The sequence below is a fragment of the Ochotona princeps genome, chromosome 2, assembly GCF_030435755.1.
Source record: "Ochotona princeps isolate mOchPri1 chromosome 2, mOchPri1.hap1, whole genome shotgun sequence".
Taxonomy (NCBI): Eukaryota; Metazoa; Chordata; class Mammalia; order Lagomorpha; family Ochotonidae; genus Ochotona; species Ochotona princeps.
This window is the reverse complement of record NC_080833.1, coordinates 159335950-159349050: the sequence shown is the minus strand read 5'-3', so window position 1 is coordinate 159349050 and position 13101 is coordinate 159335950. Positions and strand designations below refer to the sequence as shown.

Sequence of the window (13101 nt, the reverse complement as noted above, 5' to 3'; positions counted from 1 at the left end):
TTTAGGAAAAGAAACAAGACACATTTCATTTGTATATGGAATAAACTTATAGACATAGATCAAAAATAAAAGTTTTTATATACACATGACAAACTGCAAACAAGAAGCTTTTAAATACCATGGATAGACATGTTGCTGGAAACAGGATGAATGATGGGGGTTAGGATGGTCTTCCTGGAACTGCAGGTGGGGGTCGCCTAGTGAAAACAAAATAACAAAAAGAAAAACACAAATGCAGAGGAAGGGACAATATTTAAATTATAAAATAAATCCAAATAATGGTATGCAAAAATATCCCACAAAAGTAAAATTCAAATCAAGCAAACAAAATGTATGCAGACATACAGGGGAATGGAAACAAGACCATACACACACACACACACACACACACACACACACACACACAGCAAAATTAGCAGTTTGCAAGTGGATGTCAGCAGTGTGCTGTTCAGTCCACTCACAAATGTGATTATTTTGCGCCCAGGAATGATAGATCCATGCAGTCCTACCCAGGAATAGAAGCCCAGCCATGACTGATGGCCAACCCTGACTCCGTGATTTCTGTAGCTTTCAGTGGGTGTTGTGAAATCTCCACAGGGTGAGAGGGAGTTTGATGAAGTCTGACAGGTGAAGAGTTTTTAAAGTGAGAGAAATCAGAAGCTGTTAAGAGATGTGATGGTGTTGTCACAAAGCAAGAAACAGGAATTTCTCAGAATTCATTCCCAATGGACAAAGTGGACAATCCCGACACGCAGTACTGGGGTCAGGTCCAGGGCAGGTCCATGGCAATCCCAGGCTTTTGTAGGGCTTCTTTCTGAAAGTTAGGCACAGCTGAAATTCTGATTTAACCTGAACTGCATCCAGGGCAAATGAAATCCAGTGCTGGGACTTTTTCTGCCTCCTTAGCCGGGTGGTCACCAGTCATGAAATCAGAACCCGTAATAGCCCTGACTAGGCTGGACCAGGCTGAAACCAGAAGTCAGGAATTCAGGTTTCCTGCATGACAGCAGGAAGCCAAGTCCTTCAGCCTCCGGTCTCCAGAGCAAAGCCAGGACTCCAGCCCCGCGCCTCTGACAAGGGCCCTGGCTCCCTGCTTGGACCACATGCTGAGGTTCTCCCATAACCTTAGGAGATCATCTACGCCTCTGAGTGTTCAACAAAATACTCACTTCCATCTTAATCTCAAGAAACTTCAATAAGTGGAACAATGAAGGCTAAAAAGCAAAGACACCTTTTTCATCTTTTTTGAGTTGTTAACACAGCCAAACTGTCTGGGTTATTTCTGAGAAGTGGTTTGAGGAAAATCAAAAGATTTTACCTCTCCCAAACTCCAAGACCAACTTTTCTTTGACCCAATTTAAGCTGACAGCTCTAAGGAGGCCTCCTGTCCATTTAAATAATGAAGAACTTGCCTTTAATACCTAGGCTTTCAACTGCGCCGGGCCTTTAAGGATGCAGCCTTGCAGATCCAGGGAAGGGGTGTCCCTAGTGTTTCCATGAAGAAAGCGTCATTAAATTTCTGCCAGGCACCATGAGATTTTCAGCTGCCCAGCAACAGAAAGTTCTTTTGAGTTTTGAAGGGGCTTTAGAACTGATGGCCTCAGCAGGGGTGGGGGTGGGAATGGGCTATTACACTCCACAGTCAGCACCGTGCTGAGGTGATGTTCTGCTAGAATGTGCCCCAAAGCTCCCCTGTTGGTGCTGGCTTGGTGTTGTAATCCAGCAGCAGGCTCTGGAAGGTCACGTTCTGGAGTGTATTTCGCTGACAGCTGTCAGGGTGACCTTTCTTGGCATCTTGTTGGTCTTCTATCACTTTACCCTCCTCGCACCTCCCCCAAATGTTGACAGTGGTACCATTTAGGAGTCGAGTTCATCATGGGTCTCAGGTGTTTTGTTTTCATTTTTGCTATTTCTCCTCCATAATTTTTGTGTGACTTACGCAGTGGCGAGTGCCTGGAGGCAAATGCTGAACCCTGTGGGATCTTTTCACTCCGAGCTTATTACACCTGCTGTTGCTGCCTCCAGTGTGCAAGCTGAGGGAGGAGCTGCCAGTCAATCTTAAAGCTCATCATACTGAATTGACTATACAAGCGTGTCTACCTCATCAAGATGGTCATTTCAGGTTATATTTTCTTAAGATTTCCAAAAAGTAACTTCATTGTTAAAATGTGAAAACAGTAAAATTAGGAAAACTGTATATGGGACATGGACATAATTCACATATAAAGGACTCAGTAAATAATAAAAATGATGACTTAACCATGCTCTCTGAGACCGACCTCAGCCCTGCAATCTGGTTTGACAGCACCATTCCTCTGGCAATACCACTTGTTTTCTTTTCTGTTGAAATCACACACAGCATTCTCTGCCTGTCTTCTTTCTACATCACTTAGGTAATTTAATAACCCAGTGCTGTGGGTGGAACGTGCAGGCTTGAGAAAGTGAGGAAAGAAAATCAATAGGGATAGGAATTCTTCTGTATTTTTCTTTGATGATCTTTCATTTAAAATCAAAATAATCTTACAGGGAGAACATAATTTATTTAGAATCTCTCTTGTTTGAAGAGTGGGAGCAAAGCAAGATAGAACATTTTCTGAGTTTCTGAGTCCCATGTACGACTCATTGGGGTTCAACTGTGCCCACCTCGAAGCTGCTTTCATGGCTCCTGTGTGACCTTCTTCATGGGGCTCAGCACCCAGACAGGCCCAGGAGGACTGTCGGAGGCAGGAGCTCCTGTACCCAGTCTTTCCCATCCTCTGGCAGCGGGAACCACACCTGAGGGCTTATCCTCTGAGGCACGCTCCTAAAGGCACGGGCTCAGAACGCGAGCTCTGAGCAATCTCTAAAGCAGCTTTCCTTCACGGTCAGCTGAGTCAGAGAAACACACACATCCGCCTTCCTCTTGGTCGTTCAGAATGCCATCTCTTCTTTGTCTTCCAGTAAAGATTCATTTAATTTGCAGTCTTCATTTCCAAAGTATATTTTACCAAAAACCTCATGGTGTGTATGTGTATAAAGCTTGTTATAAATCTCCTGGAACGGACTTTAGGAAACTGTGAATTAAGGCTATGGTTTTTAGTCAGTATCTCTCATACATGTCCTAGTTATTACACCACCATAGTGTGAAAGAAAACCAACAGATGGCCTGAAAAGGGGCAATGCCACATGTGTGGGCTGCAGTGTTGGAAGAGAGCAGTGAGGTCAGTCCAGTGCAAAACCAGACACATGTCTCAATATGAAATTAGAAGATTCCAGCAGAAAAACAAGAATCTTGAATACGAACTGGTCACCTGTTTATACTGATGCCAGCATGACTTGAAAAACACAAAAGGAAATTTGTAATTAGTTATAATCAAGTGCTTTGCTTTGGGTAATTTTCCCTTAGAAACTATTCTGAACATATCAATATATGTTAGAATTATGTACCGAGAGAAAACAATGTGCACCGTGTGACCTTCATCCACAGCGTCTCTTCCAGAAGCTTTCTTGGAAGGTATGAATGCTCCACTCATGAGAAATGCAGATACAAGGAAGGCTGAAGTAACACTACAGGCCTACTTCAAGTTTCCACAGAAGCGTGCCTTGGCCACAGAGAGCAATAAGCTACCTTCTCTCGCCCCCTCTCGCCCTCGGATATGAGAAGGCTTATCATCCAAAGCCTTGCATGGAGAGCCTTCAGTTACTCTTCAAAACCCGATTAGCACAAAGCCGTGTGAATCTACTGACAGCTCTTGCATCCCCTTACTGCTGGGAGAACAGGAAGGGGTAACTTCCCCCACTGTGGCCAGCCAGGCCGACTGCTGGGGCCGAAGTTTGGTCATTCAAGGAATTCCTCCTATAGCCCTGGCATTCCCACAGAGCATCATCCCTTCCACTTCAGGGCTGTTCATGAACATCTCCCTTTTCAATTATGAAGTACCGTGGTGCTTATTGTATCTTCAGCTACTTCAGGATCGTGTCATTTTGTAGTCCATCCCAACAATGGCTTATAGTCAGAGATGCAATGTTCCCTGCTCCCAGCCTTTGATCTGTACAATTGGCTCCCTTGAAAATTTTCCATCTTCTCCATATTTGTGACATTAATGAAGACTAGTATTGTTTTCCACTTTGGTAATTCTCGGTCAGTTCAACCAAAAAAAAAAAAAAGTCTGAATATTAGAGGTCTAAGGTATGACAGATCAGAGTGAAGAAAGAAGGTCCTTCAAATGTTATTTATTTCAGGATCAGAAATACAGCTTCACATTTTCACAACAGGTACATGTGACCTTCAAGAATGATACAAGTGTTAGGAATTTTTCTTTGAAAATTCCATTCACAGAGTCCACATACCAGCATTAAGAAATCCTGAAGGTGCCAAGAAGACATCACAAAAAATGGCTCGTGTTAATCAAAGGGTCCACAGAGAAGACAAGCTTTGCTTGAGTGTACTCCTTTCGCATGAAAGCATACAGGAGAATCTTGAACCAGAAAATAGCAAAGAAACATACAGAAGCAAGGAAAACAAAGGACAAATCAGGTTGATCGTGCTGAGATTTCCAGCTGGGAAAACATTTCCACAAATTGGCGGCAGACAATGCAGAGGCATATTTTTTGGTCATAATTTTAAAAACATCACCTAATGAGTGAAGTTAAGGATTTCAAGGGTAAAGACAAAAAAGAAGTTCATGTTTTGAGCTGAGCCACATGTGAAACCCCCTAGCCGACAGGTGAGAAGTTTTACCCGCATACCAGTATGACTAGACCTTAAGACAAATGGGCCACTCTTCCTCAAAGTCCCTCTCTTGCTCACACACATACATAGTTCTTACATTGATGTGCATTTACACACATACAAAAAGGGCATGCTTACTACATGTACATCAAAAACATTCTTGTAGTTTCACAGAGCAGCACAAGTTTGAAATCATACCAACAAGTCAGGAGGTGTGTGACCCACTTGGCACACTGAGCTTTTCAGGAGGGACTGAGTGATGGGTTATCTCTAAGATCATCTCCATTTACCTTTTCTCTCTGAGCTCATTGCTGGTAGTCACTTAAGTGAGTTAACACAGAGGTGTGGCTCAGGTCTCACACAGTACCAGCTTTTTGTTAGGTCTGACTGATTAGACACTGACTGTTTAAGCTTTCTTTTTTAATATTACGGAGATTCTTATCAGTTGAACAATAATTGTACTGTTTGCCAAATGAAAAAATATTTACCTGAAAAAGTAGATAACCTACCAAAAGTCTGCTACTCGCATTATGTTCTGTGTTCCTGTATTTTTTTAAAACATATATTGTAAAGAAAAAGACTTGGCATTTTAAGATTCAGCTCGGCAATTCAAGGTTGACTTCCAGTTCTCTTTAGAGATCTTAGAGACAGGTCTGCATCCCTCACACTTCTCACTTCTTCGTAGATGGCAGTGCGGTAGACTGAGTGACAAATGCATCTACGCACTATTCTACCACACTGTGACTGCGTACGTGAGCCTGTACCTCTCAAAGGGGAGACACTTTGGAATCAGAACATTATTTTAGACTTCATGTAAGTTATGAGACCAAGCACTGTTACATGATGGCAGATCCTCCAAAGCTATCTCTTGTTAGGACAGCTGAAAAAATGTTTTCACCCCCCCACATACTAAGCACATATATACACAGATACTTACACTCGTACATATACATCTATATACAATGCACATAAGTAACACTCATGCTCGTGGCATTTTTAACAAATGTTTTTAACCTACCAATTCAAGGGGACACAGAATACACACTCATAGGAACAAACAGACTGTGTCTACATCGCACACATAGACACATGCATAGAAAGTATGTTTGTACTCAGAAAACATCCACACTTATCACATACTGGTATTAGGTCCCATTTTGTAGTTGAGAATTATGGCTAGAGGCTACACTAAAAAGTCACAAAATTAATCTATGTGACTACTTTTTAATTCTAAGTTCAAAAGGCTTATAGTGATATCACGGGAACTGGTTTGATAAGACTGTTTTGGAGTTAAGTAAGTTCATATCTGAGCAAGGAGTAAACTTACTAATAAACAGACCCTACTGCTCTCCTATGTCATAAAACACAGCTAAAAGCAATATTCAGAAGGGTAACCTTGGTAGATGGCTTTTGAAAATGCATTATATCTTCTAGATCAATATGTTTTCAATAATCTGCCCACAGTTGAGTAAATGCTTATTCCAATTAGTCAATATGCATGCAAGATTTAGCATGTGACAATAAAACTAGACTTACCTACCAAATAAACATATACAGTTTCTTGTTCCAAGTCCTAAAAACACTTGGTTCTTTTTTTTTTTACGCTACATAGGATGGAGTTATAGCTGTTGTGTTGGCAACATCAGAGTGATCAGCTAAGAGAAAGTCACAGAACAGGTCAGAAGTGGAGCTCATTATGCCGCCTTCCCATCTTAAGGCCTGATGAGCTTACTGCTCCTCAAGCCATGCACATCCCAGAGCTTCAGACTTCATTCTGATTGGCATCTCCCTTCAGCAGGACGCAAGCCCCTGGAGGACGCTGTGAATATTCTCCAATGTGACTGATGAAATTCTAGCGGTGGTTGGGTTCCATCAGACATAATTTAGGAGCAAAAGAGACCAAAAACATACCCACAAAGGGAGACAATTGGGACAGCACAACTGTGGGACCATAATCTAAAAGCAAAAGCCAAAGATGACAAATGCCACTGTTTATGGCTGCCTAAGATCAGTGGAAGGAAATGTGGACAAAAACCTCCAGTCGTCTTTGACATGGTTTATGCTGGTCCAAGAACACACCAGTGGTTATCCATAATATTTTCCTTTAACAGAAGAAAATTTTTGAAATACAGCAAAATACAAAACCACATTTAGCACAAAGCCAAACCCTGAAGTATATAATCTGTTAGCTGCCTATTTTAGAGAATTCAAAGGGAGAAGCAAAGGGGAATTTTATGAAAATATCTAACCGTAGATTATCTGTTTTGCCAAAGCTGTTTACTTAATATTTTCCCATTTAGCTGAGACACTGTTTTTAAAACACACCATGCAGCTCCTTCACTGGTCCTATCAACAAAGAATTCATTTATTTGCAATGAGAAATAAGATTTGAAAGAACTTACGGTGCTGATTTTTTTCTATAATCACTCATAACGTGAAAGTTGAAATGTTATTTTAATAACTGTGGTATTCACTGAGTTTTGCCAATTAGGAGTGGGCTGGCTATAAGCCTTCAGAACCAATTCAATACAGTTTCATTCAACTTGGCAAGTTTTCTTTTTAATAATGGCTAAGAGGTTTCTTTTTTGTTTTTTTACTTCATACTTTATGGGTGTCTGCTGTGAATATAAACTACACAAATCATGTTTGCTGTTTTCAAAGGGAGACACTTCAGTTGATAATACTGGATTTACTTCTGCAGAATATGAAATAGTGTCCTGGGGCTCCACTGTTCAGCGAACACTCGCTCTGCTGTCTGGGAACAGTTAGCAGACAGAATTCCAACTGGCTCCTGGCTGTTTCCTACATGTTAATCATTTGGTCCTAGGTAGTTCAAAACTTAGCTTTAAGAATGAACTCTTGACACTTTGGCTAAACCACTCTTGTAAATTTTAGGAATCTTGGAAAACTGAGCATTTACTTAGGATTTCAATGTTTCAACTCCATTTCGTGGCGTGATCTCGCAGGGACTCTGAAATAGCGCCACTGATCCGGAGTCTCACTGACTGACTTCTTCCAGTGAAGGCACCATTATTTATGTGCTTAGCTTGCAGTAAGTCTCAAGAAGGATCAAGGACTCCTCACATAAGACTGGCTGAAGTGTACTCTTACATCATTCTTTCTATGTAAAGAATAGAAGGGAATTACTAAGTCTCAGGGAACAGAATGTTTTTGCTTCAACCAAACTAATGACAATACTAGTAGTACTACCACTAAACTGGAGTTAGTGTCAAAGAATTGTTAGTCATGTAAAAAATAAAAACCCAGATCAGCTGGAAAAAATCAAATGTTCCTCATTTGTCTGTCACTACAACCCACCAGGAGTGAGTTTAAAGTTGAGTAATGGTTCTGCTTTTCCAGACAGTTCTGGAGATAGGTTTGCGCCCCCCACCCCCCCACTACTTCCCTGAACTCTGAAACTAATGAGCCAAATTTACAGACCGACTGACAAAAATGACGTTTGGATCACTGCTGTGCGTGCTTCTGGCGTGAAGCAAAGCACACTGGCATGAGCGCTTTCTAAAGCAAACAGTGTAGGTTTCTCCTTTGCAGACTACCTTGTGCTTCTGGAAAAGTTCTACTTCTAACCGCCCCCCCACAAAAAAAAATCACTTCACTTCCTAGAAGTTTTCTGAACTAAGGGGTCAGAGGAGCTACGTAGGTAATAATTTCGTAGGTGGCGACATTACATTCAAACGCAGAATCCTGCCATCCTCATTACAATGTGGGAAAAGAAATGTGTGCATGTCGCTTAGGTCTTAAGATCGCCATTCTACACCTGTTCAGTTTTATTTAATGAACTACCAGGTAACTAACCTGGGAGACTGGTCCAAAGCAGTTTCAAATGCCAGAGTAGGCAAATGGCATCAGAAGTGCAGGGCTGCTCTACAAACCTACCTTGGTTAATGCAACTTGGAAAGCCTGGAAAGGTCACCAGTTTTCAAGAGCTCAAACCCCAAAGATCTGAGCCTAGGAGCCACGGCGATGAGTAATGAATGCATTGGTGAAGAGGCTGGTTACCTGCCTACTGATGTCCAACATGCGACTACTCAGGGTTTACTGCAACGGTTATCAGGTAGGTTGCTTGCACATAATTAGTGGTTTAATTGCCATGCCAGACACTTCATTTAGTCTAACAGGGAAGATTCTAGTGGACGGATTATAGTGGGACGAGTTGGTGATGGGGGTGGTCTCCGGCTAGAAAGAGAGAAAGAGAGAGGTAAAGAAACAAGTAGACGAGCAGAGTTGGTCCCCGCCATCATGCACATGCGCATGCGCCTACAGGCCGTTGGGACTGGCTGCAGCCCCAGCTGACCAGAACCTTGTCATGCTTTGTTTCTCCAGCGGTTGTTAACGAAAATCAGATGTTTTTTTCATAGGTGCTCTTTCTTAAGATCGAATTCTTCCCTTCTAGTGTGAATAAAAATAAAAGCTATCTGAAATGTGCTACACATGTCCCAGTCAACACTGACACGAATGCTTACCGCACACTGTGCTATGCTGTGTCTACCCCAATATCACATCTCGGACAATGATGACCTTGGAGTTGTTACTGATAGGATTTTTCAACTTTTTTTTTTTTTTTGCTTTGGTTGGGGTGTCAGTTACCACTTCTCATTGTCTTAACAGTAGCTTTCTCTGGTGTAGTCAACATTTTGGCTGTCACTTGCAGGACACTAAGAAATTAGAAAGCAGGGTTTTCAGAGTTCTCTAATATAAACGTAGATTGAGCTCTAGTTCCTATTTGGATTTTAAAGATCATAAGCAACTTTGCTTACATTGTTGGTGATGGTGTTTCTGATAGCTGAGCATGCTGAATGAACACGTTCCAGGTAATGACACGTTCCTGTATGTGAAAGCTGTGGCATCGCCAAGGAACCTTATCTATTCCCCCTGACTCTGTACTCACTTCCTAAACACATTAGTAAGTTTGTATATGCATGCTTACTTGACTTCGTATGTAGTACACTGGGAAAGAATTTGTATATCCTCCAAAAATTCAACAAACTGCAAGTTGAAACCCTTCTTTTTGAAAAAAGCTGCACCAGAGTGTCTTCAGAAGCACTCCTTCTGCAATTAGAGTCATGTCATGGAACGTCTCCTGTACTGCAAACATTGCACGGATCAAGTCAAGTGTCTTTGTCACTTACAAGCTGAAGGAAATAGCTGTGGAATATCTTAAAATCACAAACTGTAAAATTAGATGGTCAGGACACAAATCAAGCAGAAGAGATCCTGTTGATTAACGTGACTATAATGAACCCGTAGGTACAAACTCACAGAGTGAAGTTTGTTGCACCTGAAAACTGGCTGAGGCTTTAAAGGAAAGCTTTCCTGGGGAGGGAAGGGTCTGACATTGTGCCCGGTGGTGAAGCAGGTGGTCAGCTTTGAAGAGTGTAATCAGAGACATTTTACAGGCACCGTAACAGAACCAATGCAGTCCATAACAGCGATTTAGTTTGGATGAACCAACAGGGTCTCTTCATGCAGAAAGGCCTCCATGATCATCTGAAATGTTCTGACAGTTCTCCACTGGGAAAAAATCCCTCCCAAATTACCTTGTTACTTTGGACAAGTGCAAACACACTTGCCCTTTTGGTAGGGCAGAGTAGTTTAAAAGGCTATATTTGTTTCTGACCTGATTCTTGATCCTGCATTACATGAAGTTTCTAGAATACTGATACTTGTGTCATATAGTGGCTAACAAGGTGTTACATGCAAGCAGCCCACTGCTCATTTCTGGAACTTCGAGTGGCCTCAGTAGATCTGTCCCTGGCCAACTTCCCTGCTCTGATACAATGGCTTCCATGGCATCTCAACATATCTCTATATCAGGCATCACAATGAACTCTAATTGGGATTATCATGTTTATCTTCATTAATCAGAAGTGAACTGTTTCTTATTCATCTTCATATTCCTTCAATGTCTGTCTGGCTTGTTGCTTGACATGCAGTCACCAAATGTCTGGACAACCAAATAAAGTGATTTCTGGAAGTAACAAGCAACTTAGGAATGCTTGTGGCATCCACTGGTCCTACCATGTTAATTAATCATGGCCTTGGCAGAAAAGAAGAAAAGAAAAGAAAAGAAAAGAAAAAAAGCTAAAGTGGCATGTAGACTTGAGACTCTTAGAGACTTTACATTAAAGTATTTGACTTTCTAATGCTTCCATAGCTATTTGAAAAAAGTACTACACAATAGGCCTCCTGCTCTCAAACCACCACAAACCCACGGAAATGCATTCTCAGCAATGCAGCAGCTATGGGGAAAGTACAGGGAGTTCACCAGAATTTGAAGTAGAAGGAGGGAGACAACCAGAGGCTCCAACAAAGGACTTAGTAACGGGAATTTGAAAAAGTGTATCTCAAACTACTAATTCAGTATGTGTGTTAGAAATTGTTTAACGCATAAGCCCGGACAACGGCTTATAACCAAGCAAGGAATGCCCACTGGGTTCGCAGCTGATGCCTTCATTCTGAGCTTAAACACCACTTGCTGGTCTCCTAGGAAGTCCGCCCCCGGCCCGTCATGCTTCCTCACCTCCCGAGTGCTGCTTTGCCTGGGCCACACATTTGCCTACTGTGTTATGACGCTAAGGTCTGTGACCCCAACACTTTGAATGTTGTTTGCATTTATCATGTATATTCAGCAGCTAGTAGAATGTGATTAGAAGGCAGTGAATAATGGACAAATGGATGAAAGAATGAATGAACACAGCTAACATGGGTGTTTTGCCAGGTTACAGTTTAGGTACGCCAGACCAAGGTAAGCAGGACACATGAGGCTAAGGATGTAATCTTTGAAGTGTTTTCTTCAGAAGCTTATATTTGAGGCCATATATATTTACACAAGGAGTCCTGAATCAAAAGTTAAACACTGTGTATCCAGCTTCAACTGTCAAGTTGTTGAATCGTTAACCCCTTGCACTTTTCTAGATTTCACTTTTCTCCTCGAACACAAGGCCCCGAGTTTTGTGTGTGACCCAGGCCTTCCAGGCACCCCTTGTATGCTAAATAGTGATGCATGATTTTAAGAGAGAAGCTGCAGTGAAACACAGCAGAATATAAGACAAATACACAAGTAATGTTATAATCTGCACCCAAGAGTCTGAGCCTTCGACAGATGAGACAGGTCACCTCAGTCTTCCTAAGAATCCAGATGGAGCCAGACATGACCACAGCCAGCTCAACGGATGTGCATGAGTGCCAAAGAATGGGCTGGATACCGACCATTCTCTAAGTTTAACACAGATCTCTCTGCCCTAGGAGAGAGCCTTATTACCATTCCATATAGAATTAGTCTAAACATGCTTCTAAACTGTGCCTGATTATAACAGGTACTTCCTTTCTTGCATATTCATTGCTCCTGAGACAAGAGACACACTTCCTTTTGCTCTGAGAGCTGCGGTTTGAGACATGATTCCCCATGGGCTCCTTGACAACTACCACCTGTGCAGGTCTTGGTTTGCACTTGCAAGGAGCAGATCCTCACCTCTGCTTGGGACCAAAGAGTGGGCCAGAACTCTCTCATTGAAAAGATTGCGAACATCACGGGGGAAACGTGAAAACACCACAGCATAGTCAAAGCAAGGGGAAGCATGCTTTTAACTGCTAAATAAGCCTTGGAAGTTATACAGATGTGCAGCATGTATCGAGAAAAGGAAAATGGAAATGAAAGTGAGATTGAAGGCAAGATTTGAAGGGTAAGGACAGAGCATGGCAAGGCTTGACTGCTCGGACAGCGCGGTAAACGCTCATGGACCTCAGTCCCACTCCGGAGGTGCTGCTAATTCAACAAGAGCATGACAGGAAATTGCAGGAAGGTGGCCAGGCCGGAGACGAGAGCGTGTGTTAGAGCGTGTGTCGGGGCCAGGGTCTGTCTCCTTCCCATCACATCCCAGATGTTACCATAGTCTTTGGATCACAATATTTTCCAAACATATGCATCAGGGCACCCTATTCATTGTTAGCTCTTAAAGGGTGTCCCTGGGGCTTTGATGTGAATAGCTATGTGGGGAGATAATAACTGAAAGAATAAAAGAATAAAAGATCACATTTATATCATGTTCTCTGAATATAATTATGGCTTCTTGAATATCCCCAGTTTCTGGTTAAAGAAACCTGGACATGCACTTACTCCTAATTAACAATCCCACAGAGTTATGTTATGTTATTTCTAAAATAAGGATGAAAAATAACCCAATAATTTCTATGTAAAATTCTACTAGCAAGTAAGTCAAGGGGAGCATTAAACTGTTCCGAGTGAATTTTTATAACAAGCAAGGTGAAGATGTTTGCCAGCTTTAACACCAGAAAAGCAGTTAAGGTTTACTGTTCATTTCATTGGTCCAGTTCCTAACCATTCAAAGCGTTTCCAAAGACCTTCACCT

At 41.9% G+C, this 13101-nt stretch overlaps 1 protein-coding gene across 3 annotated transcripts in view; it reads right to left on the bottom strand.

Annotated features, from left to right (window-relative positions):
* Positions 1–32: 32 nt before the first annotated feature.
* DNM3 (dynamin 3) overlaps positions 33–13101 on the bottom strand; it is a 512631-nt gene continuing 499562 nt past the window's right edge. For 2 of the 3 annotated variants that reach the window (XM_058660671.1, XM_058660672.1), the window contains one exon: positions 8319–8908. In XM_058660671.1, coding sequence (XP_058516654.1) covers positions 8839–8908 — 70 coding nt within the window. In that variant the 3' untranslated portion in view covers positions 8319–8838. Of the gene's footprint in view, positions 198–8318; positions 8909–13101 lie in introns of those variants that run through there. The other variant, XM_058660674.1, reaches the window with a different exon arrangement.